General features: G+C 38.9%; 1 protein-coding gene across 1 annotated transcript in view; it reads left to right on the top strand.

Annotated features, from left to right (window-relative positions):
- ext1b (exostosin glycosyltransferase 1b) overlaps window positions 1-24,336 on the top strand; it is a 130,651-nt gene that overhangs the window by 82,656 nt on the left and 23,659 nt on the right. Inside the window, exons 2-3 of the mRNA XM_006635565.3 lie at window positions 14,382-14,475; window positions 21,997-22,104. Coding sequence (XP_006635628.1) covers window positions 14,382-14,475; window positions 21,997-22,104 — 202 coding nt within the window. The remainder of the gene's footprint in view (window positions 1-14,381; window positions 14,476-21,996; window positions 22,105-24,336) is intronic.

Here is a 24,336-nt window from a genome sequence, read left to right as displayed (position 1 = left end):
TCATGCTGATCTTTGTAGGTTTCGCACGTTGGGTATTTATTGATTAAACAAGTCTTTTTAGATTGTGTGTGTGTGATTCTCCTTGGTTAGGTTCTGCTTCTGTACTTCGACTTCCAAGTCAGGAGATCTCTTCATGCTTGTTCAAGTGTATATTCGGTTTTAAACGAAGATTAGGATTTTGTACATGGATTAATGTGCATGATTACTCCAGATCTGAGTTCCTAAATGCATATCCAGCTGTCTACGGCTTCCCACTTTCCCTCCATACTCACCCTCTTTCCATGCTTAGCTTTCCTGCCATGTTATAGTCAGAGGTTCTGTTTTCCTTGGCTCTCCTGTGCTCATCCAGGCTGTTCCTCCAGAGCTGATTATATGCAGCAACATCCACAGTTCAACCACTTGGATAGGCTTCTGAAAGCTTGTGAGACAAATTAATGTTTATGTAATTTAAACTCTTCGTTTATTAGGTTATAAATCCGTTCAAAAGGACTGGGGAGTGCAGTCTGTTAGCTTCCAAAATTAGCTCTTCTTCTGGTGTGTATGGTATATATTTTCATGTGTGATGTTGTGTGAAGCTTTATTTAGTTCTTTGAAGTTCATCCAGAACGTTATGTATTATGTTTAACAGACCGTGAAAGCTTTTGTTCTCTGAATATTTGTTACAAGAAACCCAATTTGAAAATTTTAAGCTGATTGGTAAGCTGATTGTTTTTTTTTTTACCAAATGTATGTTTGCTCCCCAAGAAATGTGATAAAGGGAACTTGATTATTAAGTTATGACAGAAAGGTGAAAAAGATTTGAACCATTAAGCAGTGAGGTTTTTTTCTGGGTATACATTTCTAAGTCTGGAAAACTACAAACCTAAGATAGAAACATTTTTAAGTCTTAATATTTGATATTAAATGTAATATTATAACATTAAACACATTGTTAAAGTATTTGAACTTTGTAAAGAGCTTTGTGATAAACCATCTTTTTCAAAGGGAGTACAGGGGGTATTCCAGGTCTGTATTTTTTTTGTTAATGTTTCAAGGCATGTAAACAAAACCATAATGCAACCTAAAGAGAGGTGCAATACCATGGAAGTGCAAGCTGAATTCAAACAATATATCAGATTAAGTGCTACTGTGTATGGCTCTACTCTACCACAAACAGCAAGCACATAACATCTAAGCAAATGGGTTTCAGTTTTTAATTTAGCAAAGCTTTGATTGCACGTACATCTTCTTTTGTCTATTATTGAATCGGTAATAGTAATATTGAAACAAGTCACATCAACTTGCGACTTGCTAAAAATGCATTACTTTTGACAAAGATATAGTCCCTTAGGGAGCTTTTGCTGTGATGAATGGGACATAGAATGGTGTTATGTGTGCAGTTAAGTTAAGAGTACATCATTTCATCATTAACGCACAGAGGAAGAGGAAAAACAATTATTCCATTGCATTGTTCATGCATTAAAATGGCTGTAAAACTTAAAGGGTTAAAGTGTTTGATTTGAAATTTTCTTTTATATAATGTTAGAGAAGGAACTGTACATGGTGTAGAAACGTATGGGTTGTGTGTTTTTTAAAAGGAAAGAATAATTTGCCCATATGGCCATATATGATATATCATTTTTTAGCATTTTAGACATCAACTTCACAACTGTAGCATAGTGCAACGCAGAGTTTGAATGAATAACTCCTGGCTACAGTAGATGGATAGTTATGGATAATCCTTTTTGGGTGTTTGAGATTTGAAACAGCCAGTGCTTGTCAACTCAGAGAAGTTACTTGTTACTGCAGCAGAAATCCTTTTCCAATGGAAGAAGAAAAGAGAGGCTTTTATAGTTAACATTTGGGAGCAAAAGAGTGTTCCATTTCACTGAGCAGTTACAATTCATAAACTGAAAAGGGACCATAAGCCTTTCTGTGGTGACAATTACTCTTTTCTCTGTGATGGTTTTAGGATTTTAGACAGACTGTATTTAATAAAAATGAAATGAGAAGACCAGCAAGATGTTTTGAATTTTGATGGAAATTAAACATAGAGACTGGGAAAGAGCGTTTCTAGGATTTTTAGTGGAAGAGAGCCGCTTAATGGCTCAGAAATGACAGTAATGGGTGTATGTACGTGCATGCTTTTTGGTGGGTGTCTAGTTTTCTTTCTCCATACGTCCTTGAAGACCTGAGAAAGCAATAAGATCACACGGGCCCTGTCAGGAGCAGATGACAAATTTGCACAAGTAGTACAAAGACATGAGGAAAATGCTGACATTTCCAAACTGAGACATACTGTAGCATCCTGTAAGCCATCTGGAATTTGGGAGAATAAAATAGAGGAGAACATCTGTTAGGCTCTGTCAATATACAGCTAGCAATCTGATTTGCTACTACATTTGATTGGTGCAATATGAGAAGCAGACTGGGCAAGCAGAAAATGTTCACTGGGGCGCCTGTCAGGGGCCAATACTATATTCATATTGGAAAGAAGCTCTTAATAATTTGGAGCACAATTTTTACCGAGAACCTCAGTAGACTTGAGGTTTAAGAAATGTAGATGTTGCAATGCAGTGTCAATCTTGAGAACTAAGAGTTAAAGTTGACATGTTGTTAAGCAGATTTAAGGAAACACAACCCACAAAGAAAAATTAGAGTACGTTTTTATTTTATTTTTCCTCTTGTATATATGGACAAAAATGATTAACAATTTATGAAACCTTCCTAAATTGAAACTTATATAAGCCCCAATTCACAATAATCCCTGGAGAATGTGGGTATTACATAGAACAATGAGCTATATGTCTCCACAACTAAATTCTGTTTTCTGTAACAGAATAAAAATGACTCCATAAATTCTTCTTTATTTTTCAAATCCATTCTTATTATTTAGTAATAATAGCTGGCTTTTGTCTAGTTGGACAATTTACTTTGGTCTGCAGTACAAGACCCTTTACTTTCTTACAAAACCTATACTCCCCACTGAAAGCATAATACTGCAAATTAGATAAATATGTTTATCTCTGCGACACGAAACTAGGCTATAATCTAGTCATGATGGCCTTTGAGTTTCGGATGCTAATAGGAAGTAGCAGAAGCATAGTAATTAGATGCTATTACTGTAATTAATTTGTTACAGTGAATACGATCACAGAAGCAGTTGTTTTCATTAAAATACTGTGGACTGATTTGTACACACAGCTATTATTTCTGCATAACTGAGTCTCTGGTTCAGGCACGGTCCAAAAAACATCAGACCCAAGGGTGATCTTTTGTCAAGTCATGGCCCTTATGCTCTTAAATTAGTCACTTTTTTTTAGCATTCTAGATTTTTTGCAAAGTCAAAAAATGAAATACTGTGGCGGCTGTGTAATATTGTACAAAAGTATTTCTTAATTTACATTTCACCTTGGCCTGCACATTGCTAAGCAGGTCCTAGTACCATTTTAGTTGTGTGTAAATCTGGTACAGTGTGTGTGTGAACGTGACTGGATTTAATCCTGAAAAAAAAGAATGGACTTAATATGGGAATGCTGACCACAGAGTCTTCAGTGGCTGGAGTTAGGATGTTGAAAACAATGGGACTTAGCTTTGGCAGTCTCGCCTTTTTTCTATAAGTGCTGAATGCTTTTAATTAAAACACTCCAAATGGAAGCAGTTATCTGCTGCCTGGCGTTGCTATGGCAACTGTATTTAAAGTTGCAGAGAGGCCTTGTTAAAAGGTCACCTCATCCCATCAACAGCACAGCAGATGGGGATATATCCTGATTTAAGCAAAAGAATATAGAAAATAAAGGCTTTCCTGCTTATGCTTTTTTTGTAGTTTAGAAGTAGCTTTTTCATGTCTTATTTGGAAGAAGAAACACTTAAATGTTTCAACTTAATCTCATTTTTGGGGAATAATCAAACTGAAATTACATTTGTATTCTGGTATTGAAATATTCTGTGGCTCTTTTTTAGTTTGTTTTTTCTTAAAGTTTTGCTACCAAAATGATTGTTATATGTGTAAGATGATGTAACCAAGTATTATTTTTTTCTTTTGAGAGATAGTATGACATCTCATTTAACTCTGTCAATATATTGATAACCTTTATACAAATATAGTTCTTATCATATGTTATTTTTTATAGAGGTCTTATGGCCATCTGACATTTAGGCTGGTAGCTTTTCTTTCATCGAAATTAATTGAATTTAAATGGTTCTGCAAGCTATTTTAATTTCTGTTTTTCAAATGTAATATGTGGCAAGATGTATAACGTAGTCTTCGCCACTAGACAACAAGATGAAGAAAGAAAGGGAAAGCAATGGAGCAATCGTAAATATAAAATTGCCTTTCTCGGCAGGGCCGATTGTTGGAAAATAAACAATTAAGAAGATCAAGACATGAATTAAAATGTGCAATCGATGATATGATCAGGCTACGAGGTGGTAAAATCGTAATCGCCCCCTTGAAAATTTGACCAAAATTGCCGTGTCGCAGGGACACTCCTAAAACATAACTGTAAATATGTGTCAATACTTCCCTTCGTACTCCATGATGTCCATACAATTCCCTTCAGACTCCAGCCTGCGTCTGGCTGGAATTTTACGTCTTCAGAACCAATTACAAGGCAGCAGTATGGTGAAGCCTGGAAGGCCTGCAGCATTTGTACGTGATTCCTAAGGAAAATATCCCTCTCATCCCCAGAGATCAGAAGATATGGTAGTCCTGTTATGAGAATCCTCTTTCCCTGTGACATTGATTCCTGAGACTTTTCACATTTGCCTTTTAGTTTTTCTTTCTCCGAAGCAGAAAAGAGCCCTCGTGTGACAACGTTGGCTTTCCGCGTCAGGAATTGCCCTACATCGCCGTGCATGAATGTTGAACCTCTGTCACACACTCTTTTCATCCATATTCGTTTTCCTGAATTCCTGAGCTGTTCTTACCTCTAGGCGCACACAAGATTTGTTTTCCATTTAAGCCCCATCTTCCACTTAGCCACTGTATCGGCTCACAGGGGAGTTTCCCTCTTCCATTTGCAGCTGTACTTTTTCTGCTGACATATTACATCTTGTTTGTGATGAGAAAGAGAACTGAAACAAACTTATTTCTTTTTCTCCTGGCATTTGCCAGAAATAAGTGGTCTGTCTTCTTAGCTGAGACTAAAGCCTTGTTTTATTACAGCTTTAAAGCGCCAAGCAAAACATTTTAGTCATGGAAATGAGTGGAGATTGTCATCTTATTACAATTCAATCGACAGCTGGGTGAACTCGGTTTTACACCTCTTCAAGAGCCTTGTCACTGGCCTTCGTAGTTATTGTCCATTGCGGTAACATAGAAATTAAATGCTAGAAGTGAATTGTAACTGTTTTCCTCTTTTTTTATATCGGCATCCTGCTGTAGTTTTTCTTACAGGAAAAGATAACGTTTGGTGTTTATTTCTTTAAACAAATGTTTCCCAGTAGTCACACTGCCCTGGATTAAACAGAGGAGCTCTAAATGATTCTGCTACTCACCAATGTTAACAAACCATCTCGGTCTTTAGGAGTGCCAGCTATTAGAAGCAAAAGATCCAGAATCAAGGACTGGTTTTGTTTATAAGGGGATGAATCTTTGATTAAAGAGCGCACTTCTTAAATTAGTCACAGAACCAGTGATGGAGCACTTTAGTTAGCTAGAAAACACAGTATGGTTGTGTATATGTCATTTTTATTTTAGGAAAACTGATAATCCCACTGCATGGCATCTTGATTCATTTCAGATTTTGCCAGCTTTTACCAGAAGTTGAACTGATGAGACAGAAAAAAAGTATTTTCCCGATTCACCAGTTATAGATTTTGCCATTCATTCTTCTGCTTTTTCTCAACATCTGTATGAAGGTGGAAAGTTTCAGCATTGGTTCATATCTATAAAATGTTGATGTCTGCAGTGGCTTGCATTGTGGTTGAGAGGGAATCCAAGCCCTTTACCTGTTTTTAAAGGCTGTCTTGGTTTGGGGAGTGAAGGCTGTTCAATGTCAAGATAAAACATATCGAAAATGTTTTCTAACCTGTCATGTTCTGCTGTGGTAATGACTTCCTAAAGAAGACTACATCTAACCTGAAGTGAATGGAATTTTTTTTTGTTTAACCATTTATCATTTTCCGCAAGTAATGATTTGTCTAATGAGAGAGAGAGGAAAAAAACATTCAAAGATTGTGATTATATTTTCTTAATATACAAATTACAGGGCTCACTTTTAGAAAATTTGTCTCGCTTCTTAAAACACTCCCATGTCATATTAGCGAGATTCATTGCCGGATTTGTGTGGGTTTTGTCATTCCATTCCTGAACAATGCTAATTACAAACATGCTGGAAGCCTTCAGAAGAACTGGCTGTCTGCGTGTGAAAGTTTTTGTTTTGGTGACTCATAACAGCTCAAATGTGTGTGTCTGTACACTGCAAGTCTCTGATATACATGAACGTCTTACATCTTGTACATTAAACATGGCATTTTGTGGGAGATGTAATATGCTCCACATAATTCCAGTTTGCGTAGTCCATAAACTTTTAGTTTACAGATTTAAACTTTTAATACATTCTCGCTGGCTCTGTGTCAACTCGTTTAGGATTGTAGCGCTCTGTTCCCCCTCTGGTGTTTTGAAATGCTAAACTTACACCTCATTAGAGTCAGCGCAAGTTCTGCATAAAGATGGCTACCGACAGCTGTGTGTGTGTGTTGCATTCAGAACTTCAGGGTGCTGTTGCAAGAGAAGCAGATACACATTGCACTTGCCCTGCTTTCTCATCCCAATGCTAATCATCCTGGAAGAATGAAGCTACATCAATGACTACACCTTTCATAGTCTGCCCTTGGGCTGTTGGAAAAAGGTATTTTTCTTATTAATTTTCAAGGTCACACAAAGATGTTGCTGCAGATTTATAAAAAGAAATGAATTTCAAAGAACCAAGGCTTGCGTCTTGATTCATACAATAATTACCTTTGCTGTCTCTCCGCTCACTCTTTAGCTTAAAGACGGATTAGCAAGTACTTAGGAAACAAATCCATTTTTTTGTTGTTGTTGTTGTTGCGTTATACAAGGTATTAGCTCGCTCTGTTCCAAAAGAAAAAGTCATTATCTGCTCAGTTCATGTTACACTTTATTGTCATGGATTACTTCATTTTGAAATCATACAAGAAAAGGTTTAAATCATGTGTTACTTCAGGACTTTAAAAACTCAGTGGGGGCAACATCCACGAACCAGTTTAAGCTGTTTTAATTCAGTGCACTCCACTCATTAGTTTACAGAATGTGAAACTGGAAGAGGCTAGGGGCTTTGCCAGGCAATTTGCATGCCCCACAACTGGGAATTTAAAGTTCTAGAGTTCCCTTTAATTTTTAAGGCACTGTTTCTGGAAGTAGTGTCTTTACTTTGAGCCACATCAGATACTTGGTTTTGTTGTCGAATGCAGTTACGTATTCATTAGCTGCACTGTATTAATCCATACAGATTATTTTCAGAGGCTCCTCATCTGTTTGTAAAACCTCTTCTTTTCATGTGGGGAAAAAATGAGGACCTGTTCTTGACTTAGCCCAATTTAAGATGATGTATAAAAAGGTGTTGCTCTGTAGAGCATTGCATTTGTGTGATGAGAAAAATAAATTCTAGTGAAAAATTGTCCATTTCAGATGTCGACTCGTATAAAACAAGACAAAGAACTACAGTTTTACCAGTTTTGGAAATTACAATATCAAATATATTGCCTTATTCATACACTTTCTGCCAGAGTCTGCAGTCTTTATGTAACAACATAAACATGGTTACCAACCTTAGGAGACAATTAAAACCATCTGGTTCTTTTGGTTACTGGTAGCTATTGATAGCTGGATTATATCCATGTTCTTATGTTCTTGGTGTTAAAACGTTCCTTCTATTCCCATTCCCTTTTAATAAGGACTTCCACGTTGGTTCCATTTGTATCTTTTGCTTTGTGTTTCAGCGTTGAATCTGTAGAAGTCTGACTGACGTTGGGTTGAAAGTGCCTTTCAGTATCTTGAACACTTGGATCGGTCTTCTCCGTTTCAGACTAAAACGATTCCATTCCATTTACCCTCCCATAAACCCACCACTTCTGATTTACAACACCGTGACCGGCCAGTTCTAACATGCGCCTTCCCTCTTTTTTCCCCCCACACATTTCCATCCAGAAGAGAAGTGGTACGCCGGAGGACCGAATCTTTTCTCGCCCAGTGCATTAAAGCGGTCAAAACAAGGAATCATAACTGACGTAGTCTACACAAGCGTTTTATAAGGCTGTGAGACATTAAGACACGCGGCACAGAAGGGCAGATTCAAGGAGGCAGCCTAACAAGCGAGGCTCGAACTTAAATTACAGTTCTTTGTAACAGAACATAATTACTGACACTAGACGCACTTTTATCAGGCTGCGAACCTCGGCGGTAAAGAATACTGTGGCTGTCAACCGAGCCGGATCTCGGGAGACAGTGGTGATAACCTCTAGCCTGTCCAATCAGCGAAGGAGCAGAGTGAAAAGGCCCTGGGCTCTGGGAAGGTATGTGCGGCATTGCTGATTAGTCATCAGACATGCACCAGAGGCAGCCTCTGCTAGCAGAGGATAATAGCAAATTAGGAATTCCAGGCAGCTTCTTAATCCAAGTGCTGAGTGAAGCAGGGAAAGGTGAGAGTTAGGTTTCTGGGAGAAGAAAGCAGTCCATCTGTGCCACAGGTTCCCAAATAGAGCTTTTGGACTTTTCCCTGTGAAAATGTCTGCACTCTATACATGTATAACGTATATAGACCTGCTATGCTTTTTATTAAAAGGGGCATTTGCAGCTTCTTTAACCGAAATATTTTAATTAATGCAAGACTCTCAAGCATCAAGCTGGACATACTATAGTCCATACATTGATGTGCTTTGCAGTGGAAAAATCAGTGGTAGTGGTAAAAATCAGGCTTGAGAGAGGAGAACTAGGAGTCCTAACTGACTACAGTATAGAATAACCCATTAGTGATCTCGGTACAGCTTGCCTCAACTTCTGTGCTAGAGAGCTCTTCATAGTGAATGGTGTTATAATTCAGGAGCCCTCCTTATTCTGTTTTTATGTCACAGAGTTTCTTGTCAATGTCAGTAGCATAATTAAGAGTGGTTTGTTTGGTGTAATTTTATAAATTAGGCAGTGAAGGCATGGCTTTGACCCAAAAAAAAAGCACTCTGACAAGATAATATTTAAATGATTCTGGGAGCACCATGTTTTTGTTTCCAGTAAACTCCTTGGCTTCCGACCAGAAACTATTAAAGACAGCCAAGTTATTACATTATATCTCAAATTAAGCCGTGAAGAGTCTGTTTACAGCTGTGCACTCTGAAGAGGTGGTAATTACAGTATATTTTTAAGCAAGGTGTTGCATTCAATTCCTCTCTTTAAAATATGAGATGAGGGTAAAATATTCAGTTGTACATTTGAAGTCTTAGTATTACTAAACAGTTTGTCATGAAACAAAAATAAAATTAGTAAATGTGAGTTTATATAGGCATCCCATATTTACGTCTCAGAGCTTTTATGATTGTTAGACTGGCTATGGTTTGTCATTAATGATCTTTATCCCTATAGTGGACATTCAACACTACTGTCAGCCTTCTACATATAAACAGCAGGTGTAGAGGAAGAATCGCCTGCTCTTTGTGAGAGAAACTACATTTCTTTTTAAAGACTTGGTTAGGAATGCTGGTGGGGCATTAGAGAGAGTATCAGTTACAGATGATAGTCCAAGAAAGTAAAACAGCTAGTTCTAAGGTGTCTCCTTGTCATTGTAGCTACAGGACAAGCAGATTTGCCTTTGTGTGCTTTGTGGCCTGTTGTTCAGAGCACTGACCGAATGAAATTCCAGAGTCCCTAGGTGTCATATTGTGTAGGCTTGCTCTGTTGAAAGATTAATAATACCTCTGTGGATCAATCTGTGAGATGTTGTGCATCAGTCACAGGCTGAAGGGTCATCAATAGCAGAGCACCAGGCAGAGACAGAATTGAGTTATGAATTATAGTGTATGGTACAAGCCCTGCACAGAAACTGGGCTGTTTATCCCAAAAGCTTTTTGGGTGAGAATCCAGCATCTGAGACCCTGCTTAAAATTCCTCTGCCCAAGCTCAGTAAGACACAGGCCCAGGTAAGCTCTGCATTTTGAGTAACACTCTCCAGGACCTGTGTGCTTAGGAGAATAAACTAATTGGAAGCTGGTGTACACAATTGGAGGCTCCACGTCGTTATAAGGTAAAGTCGAGGTAATTGATTAGAATTTCTTTATAGGATTTCTCTTTCTTGAGTTAGACTAAGAAAATATCCATTTTTGAAATGGGGGTGAAGTGGTTGAAATGTCATCAACTGGAAAAAGAGTGGAGCTGGCATCTCCAGTTGAGAATGTTCTTCCACCCTTAAAAAACGTCATGTTTTCTATTATCACTGCCCCGGTCATCTCTCTGAAGGTGGCGTACCCACTTTTGTTCTTCGACGTCACCTTAGTATGTCTTTTTTTTTAAAAATGAAGAATTTCTGTTCTCAAACAATTCTAAGATTTTTGTTTACTCCCTGACCTTCACATGCGGCTGAGATCAGACAGAAGAAGTTGGCTTTTTCTTTTTAATTGACTTTTAACGTTGGTCATCCTGCATTTCTTCATAGTCCCCTTTAAAACCCATTTGAGCTTTGAAGTTAGTTTTGCAGTTTAATTAATACAGCATGGGATTTTATTTACACTCAGCAGGGAGGCCCCTAATCCTCTCACAGCAGCCTTTTCTTGTGCAAATTAGCTGTACATGGTTATTTAAGCAAATGGACCTGCATGGCACATTCTTCCTAATTACAGAGTTTTTGAATGGAAATTGGGAAGCTCCGATGTACCAGTCTTGTATGCGGCAAAGCATATAAACGTCAAGTGTGAGACTGCGTGTGAAGGAAGTACATTTTTTGTTTGTTTGTTTGTTTGTTTTTTCTTGCTTTTCTGACGCGTTTCCTTCCTTTTATGTGTGCCTTTGTTGAATTAATGGTTGGTAGACTTTTGAATGTGAAGTTTTTTCCCCTCCGACAAAGAGCAACTTGGCCGCTTTCTTATCGAAAACCAAAGCCCTTCCATGGGAAATAGGTGCTGTTAATCCTAATGTTCTCAGAAGGGTTTAGGCTCCTAAACAAGGCCACTTCTGTCTGGTAACAGTGGGCTAAGTGAAGCAATTCTGTTGACATGCAGCTGCTAACTGCAACTCATTTCCCTACTGCACTTTTTCACACAAAGCTTTGCTGTTTGTTCCGATTTAAAAAAAAAAAGTAATTCCTTTCTGTGGATTATCACCTCTGGCAAATGAAATGACTATGGAATATTACTCAATGTGTGTTGTATTGCAGCTCTAATCTTCCAGACGCTTCAAAGTCCTTTGTATAATGTCTTGCTATTTGGCAGGAAGCTTGTCTTGTGTCCTTGGGATACTGTATTGTGACCAGACTTTTGACACGTCAATAAAGGAAACTTTTCAACTTTATTAGTTTGGCTTCTTAACTTTTATTTTTGTTTTGGGTTAGGTTTAGTCCAAAGGATGCCAAAACACTTGACATATAAGTGGGGACCTGTTTCATCTATCATTAAGGACAGCCCCCACCTGGGTGACGCGTGGAGGCCATTGTGCACACAGTAATTGCTCAGAGCGGAACTTAAAAAGATCACCAGGGTTAACTAATTCCTTACACCTTTATAATTCCTGACACTTATACAGCGCTTTTCTGGACACTCCACTCAAAGCACTTTACAGGTAATTGGGGACTTCCCCGGGTAATTGGGCAGCATCCACCTGGATGATGTGACGGCAGCTATACTGCGCCAGCATGGTCACCACACATCAGCTATCAGTGGGGAGGAGAACGGAGTGATGGGGATTATTAGGAGGCCATGATTGGTAAAGGCCAGGGGGGAAGTTTGACAATACCCCTACTCTTTTTGAGAAACGCCCTGGGACCACAGAGAGTCAGGACCTCAGTTTTACGTCTCATCCAAAGGATGGGTAGTTTTTACAGTATAGTGTCCGCGTCACTATACTGGGGTGTAAGGACCCATGCAGACCACAGAGTGAGCGCCCCCTACTGGCTCCACTAACACACCTTCCAGCAGCAACCCTAGTTTTTCCCAGGAGATCTCCCATCCAGATACTGACCAGGCTCACACCTGCTTTGCTTTAGTGGGTAGCCAGTTGTGAATTGCAGGGTGATTGTAGCTGCTGGGCAAATGGCCTTCTCCTTCAAATAGAACCATGGGATCTTGAATAACTGAGTAGTCCGGACCTCAGTTTAACGTCTCATCCGAACGACAAAACCAAACGATAGCTGGTGGTTTGTAGGCTTGTGTTTTTCATGTAAGCCAAGAGGCTATTTTATTGGTTACTAAGGATGTTTAAAATATTGTAACAGTGCTTAGAATTTAAAACCAGAAGAATACTTATAGTTTAAAACCCCATTATATATTTTTTTTGTTTTGGAAAAGCCATTTTCCCATTTTTTTAGCCTTAATGTGGGAATATGAAAGTCATTTAAACAATATGGTAAAATAAACATTTAGTGCCTGTGTGCAGCAACTGGAATTTGTTTTAACTTGTGCCCTTGTCCCCTGTAGAATGAAGCTGCTTGAACAGCAGAAAAACAAACCTGGCCTCTTCCAGTTGACGCGTGAAGGGGCCGGCTGTCATCTGTTTATTCCGGGGTTTTTTTTTTCCTTTACCTAGCTTTATCAATTACAGCCTATACATGTCAGGTGGAACCAGGTTTCAGTCTTGCCTCATTAAGTTCACAAGTTGATAATTCTGTTTGCGAGCAATTAGACAATCCACCAGAGAGACAGGAGAGTGAGTGCGCCTGTGGGTTCAGGTGTAGTTATAGCAACTGCGTGAAAACGTGTTGGCGGCCTGCCAGCCCCAATGAGCTCTGTCGTTCCTGCAGGGTCTGCGCGGACGAATCTCCAGCTCCTTACCGACTGCTCACAGTGGCTTTGAACCACTTTTTTCAGTTCAGTTTTCCAGGCTGGGGGCTGCAGCTTTTCTTAAACCACCAAACGTAGTTTTCTGAGGCTTATTTTGCTGCTCCAAAGGTGATGTCAGTAGGAGTCACATTGCAGCGAAGAGACAGGTGATTATCCTACCCATTCTGGGGAGGTTCTGCCCTGATTAGGGCCACGGAGTGCTGTTTTGAAGGTTACAGAAGCCCACAGGGATAGCTGTCTCTGTGTGTACATTAGAATTCTTTTCATGTAAATTACGGCTCGTTTTTATTACCTGTGGATTTAACAAAGTTATGTACATTTTTAGCAGCTTTAACATTTTTTGGCATGGGTTTTCCAGAGTTCAGCAGATGTGTTCAGCAGTCTAACCGTACTGGTAACTAGAAATCCAGGGATGTCCGATACATTTTCTGCAGACATTTTTGGTTTTCGTCTATGAATAATAAAAAACAAAAATTGGTCTCAACTTCTCTTTGTGAGGACTCTTTTGGAAATAAGTGAGATCAGATTGCTTCCTACATGAATCTTAAAAAAAAAAAAGACTGAAAGATATCCACATCTAGTCCAGGAGTGTAAATAGCTTTTAATTAAAAAAACTGTTAAAATATTGATGACACTTAGCTTATTTATAAGTCACACTAAATACTTTAAATTAATTGACTATTTATACATACTTTGATGTTATATATTACTAAATAAAATGTTAAAGGTAAACAAATGCAGTGTTAGAGTTTTAATTTTAAATAACGTGTTAGACATGATCAATATACCACTTAAGACCCAAGTGATTCTCGGTGAGATACTGGGTCCTAAACATTTTTTCCTGGACTCAGAATACTTCAGAATGTATTATACAGCACTTCACAAACTTAGCTTTTATTTTGTTGTGCATGCTACATTTAATGATGCCGTCCTTAGTGTTCAATATGCTATGCATTATGATGACGTTCTTGTCTTCAAAGCAAGAGAAGTCATATTGTATTGATTGGCAGCCATATTATTGTTACCACAAAGAAATATGGAGGGCAATTTGAGCCTGAAGCGCTCCAGCCTCTACTGGAAAGTATGTTGTTCCAGTAAGTCCAGACTCTGTCGGGCTTTTTATGTAATATGATCCTCATCACAGGTGCTTCAGTTACATCATGTATACGGTACATTACCTTGGTCCTTAAAAGGTTTCAACAGCACACGTCTGAAAACAGTATTAAGTTGTTGTTTTATTATACCTGTAATCCAGATTTTTTTTTTCCGTTCATTGTGAGAAGAGCCATGCAAATTTCTCTGGTCATCCTTGCTGCCAAACTGTTTAAATGTCGATAAATTTCCCTGCTGTTGTGGCATCGAGAATGAAACTGAAAGGCCTCTTCTCTTGTCTTCTGTGGCAGGTATGACTACAGAGAAATGCTGCACAACGCCACCTTCTGTCTCGTCCCGCGCGGGAGGCGACTGGGGTCTTTTCGGTTTCTGGAAGCCTTACAGGTAAGCATCCGATATTCCGCTCCACCCCAAGCGTTGGGTGGCTGTGGGAACAACCAGGCTGGGACTCATTTTGATTTAAGACGGCGGACGCGTTACTGATCGTTCACCTACGGTTATGTATTTTAACTTCTTATATCTTAGAAGGCTGTTTAATTATACACGTCATCCCTGCCAAGGTGAGGAAATCTCTGTTGGGATGACACGTTTACCTTAAGCTGCAGCCTCATATTGATTTCCGAATGTGACGTGGAGCACTAGCTTCTAATTGTGTGTAGTGATGCATTCCGTGGTTCTCTAGCCCGAGTTCGATAGTGAGTATCATGCTAATGCCCTTCAGTTGACCGTAGACCTAAGAGGGCTGCAGGAAAGTGGTCATTGCTCACTTTTCTTCGCCCATGATAAATATCGAATGGCTTCGACCGCTCTGTTACGTATCCTGTAACAGAGCTTAAAGTAATGAACCAAATAAAGCCTTCAACATATTTTCATGTGGTTGCTTAGAATAACCCACATATATACATAATCAGAGCATTTTTTTTGTTGCTTGTGCTTTCAGAAATGTCAGACTCATCTGACCATAGTATATGGTGTTCATTTTGCATATGAGATATATTGCATATTTCATATCATGTATAGTTATATTAATTTTCAGCCTGTATGAATGCTACTTTACTCTAATTGTATGTGTAAAGCATATTGGTTCAGCAATCCTGTACATTCTATTCTTTCCGCTGCTTATGTGACAAGGGCTGGAGAAGACGCAGTACAGCTCATGCTGTGAAACCTCAAGGCTTAACTCGGGCAGTTCTAAATTAACACTTCTCTCAATTGACTTTTAGCTGGCATATAACAATTAGGTTTGTGTGCCCATCGGTCTTTTATTATAAGCACCGTATCTGGTTTACGGTGATAAGGGTGATATGGTATTTAAGCACATATTTTCATGCATAAAGAAAAAAGACTGGAAGTGTTAAGTAAATACCACCTTTGTTGAAAGGCTTGATCATTTCAGTCACAGCAGTTCAGAATTGTTCTACTTCAAAATGAAATCTGAGGATATCATCATAGTGATGCAGTTTCCCATGAACATCCACATTGCTTTAAAAACGGATATTTCCTGTGTCTTGAAATAAAGGAGGCAGACTTACTGCCCTGAACTCCCTTAACTCCTGAAGGCTCGTTAGGAAAGAAGTTAGCTGATATCAGACATTGTTTAAATAAGCTATAAATGATATTCATTGCTGTCAGTTCAACGTTCATAATTAATATAATAATCTAAGGGTCAAAATACTGTAAGAAAAAAGACATTCCATGCATATTATTGATCCAAATGAAAAATACCAACAAGGAGCATGACGTGTGCTTGCTGACATACGATAAGGTTAAAATGCTTACGCCCGTTGATAATGGGTGAAAGTGTGCTGGTAAGTTTCAACAGGACAACAGATAAACTCTATTAAGTGGTTACCCTGAACATAAGTACAGTAAGTCCTGTGAGCTTCAGTAAACCTATTGAGAGCTATTAGGTTGAGCACTTAAAAGAAGAAGAAAATAACATTGTAGCGGGGAACTCCACTTGCAGCTTTGAATGTAATTTTGAGCTTGAGGATCCTCAGATTGACAGACAGCAGTCGTGACGGCAAAGCAGTGTGTGCGTGCGTGCTCAGGACAGAGCATATTTTTTAGATTTCCCCGATGAGCTGAAACCTTGATTGCACTTGCATTTGGGCTGTTATTGTCAGCCTCAGTTCGACTCTGCAGGAAGACCTTGAAAGTCCTACAAAAGGATGAATCATTAAGGTGCTGGCGGGATTATCCTTCTCTGCTTCTGTCGTTACAGTGATTGCGGAGGGCTATATTGCAATCAAACTGCCAGTTCTGCTATTATCCTTCAGGTTACTGCTGTACTGACAAAAAGGGTTAACTGCTAGATCGGTATCCCACTTAATTGGGACTACCGACAATACATCAGAAGCCTATTTTCCCAAAGTGTTTGGAGATGATGGTCACACACACATTGTACTCAAAATGCCTCCTTACCGTGCAGGTACTCATATACAGTAGATGGGTAGGGTTTCCACTCTCTGAAATAGTAATGCATCATGTATAGATTAAGTGCAAATTTCCTTAGCTCCTGTCATGTTTTGTTATATACTGTAGATGTATACATATAATCACTTTCTGGGACCAGATAGCATATTAGTAGATGGGTTGTGGTGAAACAGTGTACCTAGATAATTTAATATTTGTCATTTAAAAATGGCAGAACTACCTCTCGTTGTGTGATTTTATGAATGAAATTCATTCTCTTATCTTTATATATCTAATGTAATGTTCCTATACCAATACTCACAGAATTGTGTACGTCAGCCTACATTCTGGAGTCTTAATCTTGATGTTGACAAGATACTGTAGTTTTTAATATTGGACAGAAACTTTGACTATACAGTGGTGCTAGAAAGTTTGTGAATTTTCTGAATTTCTGCATAACTTTGACCCAAAATATGGTCATAAAAATTAGGAGATCCCAGTAAAACAAACAAGACACAAAAGGATATACATTTTCATTCATTTATTGATCAGAATGATCCAACACTAAATGTCTTTGTCTTTGTGAACCTGTGTGACCCCCTTGAGCAGCAGTGACTTCAACCAAACTGTTGATCAGTCCCGCACATCGGTTTGGAGGAATTTTGGCCCATTCACCCTTACAGAACTGCTTCTGTTCCACATGTTCAGTAGAATTTACTGAATTATATTCACCAGTAATGGTATATAGTTGTTGGCAATGTGTGTAATGTTAGTGACCTGAGATAAGCAAGCTTTTTTCTTCTCTACAACTCATTCTGAGGCCTGTGTTGATGAATGAGTTCTTTTTGAAACCTCCGTGCTGCACTTTTGTTACAATAACTCTGCTTTTTGAAATTCCTGCCCAAGATGTCTTCAGTGACTATATCCTCTTTAAAGAGAGATGAAAGTGATTAATTTTCTTTAGGTTGTGACACTGGATTCCAGCCCTGCTGGGAAAAACAGGAGACTTCAGAATGCGTTGCTTCAGAGTCACGGCTACATAAAAGTCACGTCTGCTGCTTCGAAGATGTCGGTGCCTTTGACCTTCTTAAACATCTCGAGTTTCTTTTAATCAGTTCTACAGTCTCTAATTCATACTTCATGGCTTAATCCTGATATTACAAATCTTTGACACTTGTCCTCCTTAGTCATACCAGTTCCGCTGTGCACATTGAAGAAAGGGTCAGCTCTTTTTTTCTTTGACCTTTTAATATGTCATGTCCTTGGATTTACTTAATGCGGCCTCATTTCCACAAGACAATAACCTCCTGTACTGTAGTATTTCATAGCATAATCCATTATTAATCAACTTAATTGCTTCAGGCACAGCTTAATTCCTTGAGTTTTTAATCACCTGGTTACTTCATGTTCCTTCTTTTGTCTTTGCAGTCACTAAGACTTCATTGCCCAACTAACTGCCTTTTTTATGTGTTCTTATAGAAGGTATTTTTTGGAGGAAATCTATTATATATAGTAATAGTCATTATGCTTAAAAAAGCAAAGCTACAAATGCAATTTGCTGCCTAGATATATACTGTAGCCCCATAATGCACATGATCATTGTACAGGCTATTAAAAATAAAATGGGTTGTTCATTCAAAGATACAGTATGAGAGGCTTAATTTTTAATTGGGAGTGCATACATTCTGAACTAGAATTGTAGAGTCAATTATAGCTGAGATTCCCTTATTTTTTTAATAATTCAGCACATAGCAGCTAGAGAATGGTGCAGAGTGTTACAAGCCCTATTTAATTTAATAAGGGGTTACAAGAAACTGCTGTCATGCTGGGATTTTGAGCGACAGGGATGATAGTCCTCAGCTGTATATATGATACACTATATTTTGGTATTGCTTTCCTTTTTTGTCATATTTCCCTTTAGCTCAGGAAAAGCCATGTTATCAAGTGACTGATCCTATAGTCAGAGCATTATGTACTCCTTCTGGAATTCAGCTCCTACAGAGGCATGGCGTTTAAACAACAAGCAGTAATAGGTGAATGAGACCATTACCTTTCTTTAATTGCATCATTTTAGAAGTCCAGTCCTTAAACTGTTATTTTTGATTTAATTGTGATTAGTTAACATATCTAACGTTTTTTTCTGTCACTTCTAACTGAACAGTGCACATGTAATACAAAGTCTTTGTTCATTCAGCATATTAGTCACAAGTATATCATTCATTTGGATAATGGCAAAAGGCATGTTTCCTTTATTGTTTCCTTTATGTGTGTGTGTATAATTTTATAGTTTTAGTTTTGATTTAGTGGTGAATTTAAGTATCACGTCTGCTCCAGACTGGAGCCATATTAAACAGTTTGTACAGTTATTGCATTCATATTTTTCAGAAGCTTTAAGTGCTAAGTATTATTGCTGACTTCTTTATTAGAATTTGAGCCATGCAAACATTTACAGCTGCTGCAGGTCATAAGACAAGCACTCTCGGGAGTCAGAAGTTAAGCAGTTTTAGAACAGTTCAGAAAAGGAATATATGCACGTTTTGTCTTAAACATTTTGAAAATCTGTGAGATTAGAATCTCCAGTTTTGAAATAGCCAAAAGCAGAATACAAAGTTCTACAGCACTGCGTTAGGCATAGCTGGGTTAGATTTGACCTTTTTCAGATTATTGCTACAGAACTAAGCAAGAGACATGTTTATCTGCAGTTTTCAATGACTGACACAAAGCTAAACGGATTACAAAGAGTGTAGGAATCCAGAAAGGTGGCATCAGACACTGTCAAGGTACTGCTTTTATTTGAGATAACACGTGATGCCCTCTCTTCTTTCAGAGGATTGGAAGCACCCCATAAACCTAAGTGTTATTCATGATAAATAAACCCCCCAAGGGTCATCCAATTTAAACAAAGCAAACCATTTTCAATTCTCCTCGGTGGAGTTGAGGTGTTCTGTAAAACACCTGCTCAGTTTTCCTGTTGTTTTTCACTGGCGGAAAAGCGCCAGAAAGAAATTAATAAAATTAGAATTGAAATGATACAGTAGTTCTGCCTCGAAGCTCTTTTTCATTTTTCTAATTATTTTTTTTTTTATTCTACTCTCACCACAGGCAAAGCTAACATCAGGAGTTTATACTGTTAGTTAGGAGGTGGAAAGGGTAAAGCAAGATGGGCAAATAAATTGCTGTTCAGAAATTCTGTTTCAAGAGATTCCCCACCGGTGCAAATCGCCTGTGGGTTCAGGGAACTTTGATCTGAGAATGGCAAGAGTACTAACTAGACAAGAATGCGAAATCTGCTTGTTCGCTTCAGCGATTGTGAATACCTTCCCAGCCCACTGAAGTGTTTTTTCCCCCCTCTTAAATTATAGAGTAAAAAAATACATAGTGTCCAGTGGTATCTGTTTCTGAATTCTTCCTGACTTAAAGACTATGCTAGAGAGAATGGAACCATACCCTTTTGTGAGTGAACTGCACATGGCAGGATTGAAAAGATTTATTTGAATGATCAAAAACTTTTCCTCATCATACTTCTTAGATCACCTCAAAGGCCGCAGTAAACAATTAACCGCCTAAAGTTTGAACTTTTTTTTTTATGCTGTTCCTATTTCACTAGTGCGTTAAGCCTTGTGAAACTTTGGATGTGCTCTTGTTCCACTCTACTCTTGTAAAGGTGAAGAGGTAGCCCTGGGCCGAATATAGCAGCAATCTGACTGAAAGGTATTTGTATTATAATCAAATGTAACTTGTGTTTTTTCCTCAGTGCACCATTGAAGAGTGTCTTAAGATGTTGGCGTTGATTATTGCCCATTATTGTAGAAGGGCCTTTTCCCCCCTTGTGCTCTGGGTATGACTGCAGTTGTTGAAGAAAGGGGTGTAGCTCTATAGGCTCTTATCTGGAAATTTCTAGAGGATGGCCAGCAAAACATGTGACTGTGTGGTCACCTGGATAGACAGATTGAGGAGAATGAGATTATAGCAGGAAAAAGAGCCGAAACAAGGTCTGAACAAGCAAGTTATTGAATGAACTTTCTTTGCCACTGAATTCCCCCTGAATGAACTAAACTCTGTGAGCTATTGGACACTAAAGGGACTTGGCAAAGTGCTTTATTTTCCTACTGCTGTAACTTTTTAAGTTGCCTTTTTTTAATTCTACCACCCTGATTTTGTCAGTTATTTATTTTGTTTTTAGTAGTTTCAAAAAGAAATGTGCATATTGTATTTGCCAGAGAAATAACTAGCTTTTCATCACAGATCATTTCATTATTTTTGCCTTGCTTGTTTCCATTGCCTAGAACAGCCTAGCAATCTAAGTCTGGTGTATGGGGTACATATAAAATCTAGTTACTCTTGGTTCACAAGTGTATGATGCTGGACTGAGCAGTAAGGTTGCTATCTGTCTGCAACAAAAGCATTCTTGTTGTTCCTTACCCATATCACAGCTGCATCAGTTGGCTTGAACTACACAACAATCAGTGTAATGTTCACGACTACAACTGCACACATCTTCTGGCAGGTCTGTGGAGGGCAAAATTACATTCACTTGTCCATAAAACTCAAAACCACTATCACTTCTGTCAGCTCGGTGTTCTCTGGCCCAGATTAGATACCTGTTTCATCAACATGTTAATCATGAACATCCTCCATGCATGCACATTGTTTCTATGCAGTCATTCTGCATTGATTATTTCTGGCATTTCTTGTTTTCTAACAACTGCCGCCTAAGAACGATTGCTCAAATGGACCAGAAAGGAAAAAGAGAGCACCGGGCTGATGTCCTCTCCCTCAATGTTTCCTGGCTTCTCTGGGTTTGTCTATTTTTGAAGCAAAAATCTCACTCTGGGCGGTTGCTCTCACAAATGGCACGCCTTCAGTCATGCCCATAGTAACCAAGCAATCTTCATTATGGGAGTTGGTTTTGGTTGTATCTTTTCACTGTTCTTCTTTTAATTAGTCACCTCTTTTTGAATGACTGTTACAGGTTCATAATTGCCCGATTTCAGCATTTTGTGTTCATCTTGAGTTCCGAACACTGAGTATCTGGTGTTTTTTTTAAATAAAATCACATGACTTTAGCTCCATATTTCTAATACCAAGTAATGATGCGATTCAAATGATAAAAAAAAACTAGTACATGTTTTATAGGCTGTTGATGTATTTCAATCAACGTTCAACTGCACATCTATTTTTATATCTAACGTATAAAATAGCTTGGGGGCTTATTATATGAATGTATTTATATATCAGAGTTATGCTCTAGAGGTCCCTCCCTGTAAAACTAGAGATCTCCCAAGTCAGATTCAAAAGCCTATATTTGCCAAACTCAGCAGCAGTAAAAATGATTAAAAAATGTTCTTCAGTGGCCTATTTCTGGGTTGTTTCCCCTCTCCTTTATTTGTTCCTAGCTGATGCTATTTTCGTTCAGTGTTATTTTTTTTCCACAAGATCATGTTGTCAAAGTAATTTACAGAAATGTAAATTGTACTGCTTGGCTTCCAGGCTGCCTGTGTCCCCGTGACGCTCAGTAACGGATGGGAGCTGCCTTTTTCAGAAGTAATCGATTGGAACACAGCTGCTGTCATAGGAGACGAGAGATTGCTGCTGCAGGTAAGGAGCTGAGCTGGGCTACAGTTCTAATCAGGCTGCAGAGGCCCCAGCGAAAGTGTATGATTGCTGTCTGCGCACAGAAATTCACCTTCTTTTTTTTCTGCAAGGGATTCCTGGTAACAGGAAGGCTCTTGTCTGCTATGTGAGCTGGTATTTGAAAGTTTTAATTGAGGTCTTTTTTGCACTTAAGTGACGTTTTAAGCTGTAACACTTTTCAGCTGCTGTACATAAAAGGCAAAACTAACAGGGGGCAAAGCTGCCAAGTTCCATTTTCTTTATTTGGTAAAAAAAACACACACACGACAGGGGCCCCGTGTGGTATTTTTGTATGCTGTTTGCAAGCTTGTTGTGCAAACTGAGAAAAAATAGATCAAGGTCTGTACTTGCGTGGAACTTTTTTGAAAAAATTGAGTGGGAGCGAAGTTTGTTCTGGAATGAGAATACTAGTCATAGCTTATGTACTTTCACAAACTGTTGTCAATTTGTTTTAAGCCCTCTGACCAGCAATACAGCTGGTGCAGTGAGGCATTCCAACTTGCCAATCACACGAAAGCTCGTTAGGAGCACTTTTACCCAGCGAGGTCCAGGTGGAACAATGCCTGATCAGGTCATCTTGAAAAAGGCCTTAATTCAAAGCTCTGGTCACTGCAAGAAAAAGCCACGCTTGGTCAGTTTTCTGTGCATTCCATAAGTCATCGATTGTCACCAGAAGCAAGGGAGAGGGCCATTGGCATGCTGCAGGAAGATGTGTCATGTGCCAGCGTTGCCAGACACTATGGAGTGAACTGCTCCACTGTGTCCCGACTGCAGAGAAGGTTTCAGCAGACTGGCAGGACAGATGACCAAGATCCGGTCGCCCTCGTGTGACCACACCAGAACAGGACCGACATATCAGACTGGTCCATCTCAGAGATTGTTTCAGATCTGCCACCCATACTGCTGCTGAAACTGCCAGCAGACACAATGCCCGCATCAGTGACAGGACAGTGAGGCTCCATGCTGCTGGCCTTAGAGCAAGGTGACCAGTCAGAGGCCCTCTGCTCACACCTCCTAGACGTCACACCCGACTGGCTTGGGCCAGACAGAGACTGCGACGGACTCGTAAGCAGAGGCATCAGGTCCTCTTCACAGATGAGTCACTTTTCAGCCTGTTCCACGCAGACGGGAGTGCCAGAGTGTGGAGGAGGGGCTGTTACATTTCCTTTTTCCATCAGTATATAAAAATGCTCCATTATCACTAAATCAACACCACGTTCAGTTAATATATGACTTTGGTCTGGTTATGTTTATTAGAATAGATAAATACTTTGTTCACTACTGTGGAAATTTCTTTGTTTCAGAAAAACATAAGAGTCGTGTAAAATCACGTTAAATCAAAGCAACAGTATGTGATACATAAATAGATGGATAAATAGCTAGGGGGGAATACATGTGCATTGCATTTTATTGCATTTACATTGAATTTAGCAAGTAATTGTTAAACATTGAAGTATATGCATAGAGTATATTCTATATTTACTTTGAAATAGACTGGACTTTTAGTTTGTTTAGCTAATTGTCATGTGCTTGTATTATTGATTATGGGAATATTGCCAAGGCTTTTCCAAAAGCAACTTTGCAGGAGAAAGCGACAGTGTTTCAAAAGGTATGGCCATGAAGACAATCCCTAATTAACCTTGGTATTGGCTTCTTTGGTTCATTTTCCCAGTGGTTCGTGTTCTTTTTACTGGAATTGAAAGAAGAGGGGGGCAGCAACAGTTAAGGGAAAGATTTTTTTTAAATATAAAACGAAAAATCCAGGCACTTCATAAACGACCTTGATGAGACCGAAAACACAGAGAACATCGAGGAGTAACAGCTTTTAGTTTAAAAAAAAACATTATTGTTTTTCACTTCATATTTGACTGGTGCCCCTTGTCCATTTTTTCAGCCTCAAACGTGGCGGTCCAAGTTGGTTTGACCTGCTCTGTGGCTTCCAACATTGTTCCCCATCTGGCACAACGCCTGAGCGGTCGTCCAGGGAAATGTTTTGTTATGTTACAGTTTCTCATTTCCTGTTTGGAGCTGTGTGGATGTTTTAATAAGCCCCGTTGCCGGAGACAGGCTGTAGGAATAGTATCAAGAGACTATTTGGCAGGCTTCCTGCTATTAATTCAGCTACTTTTCTGCCGACTGGTGTTTCCAGAAAAAAAATGTCCGTCTCACCTGGCAAGTGACATGAGTCATCGTCTA

The sequence above is a fragment of the Lepisosteus oculatus genome, chromosome 10, assembly GCF_040954835.1.
Source record: "Lepisosteus oculatus isolate fLepOcu1 chromosome 10, fLepOcu1.hap2, whole genome shotgun sequence".
Classification (NCBI taxonomy): domain Eukaryota; kingdom Metazoa; phylum Chordata; class Actinopteri; order Semionotiformes; family Lepisosteidae; genus Lepisosteus; species Lepisosteus oculatus.
This window is presented reverse-complemented; position numbering and strand designations above follow the sequence as displayed.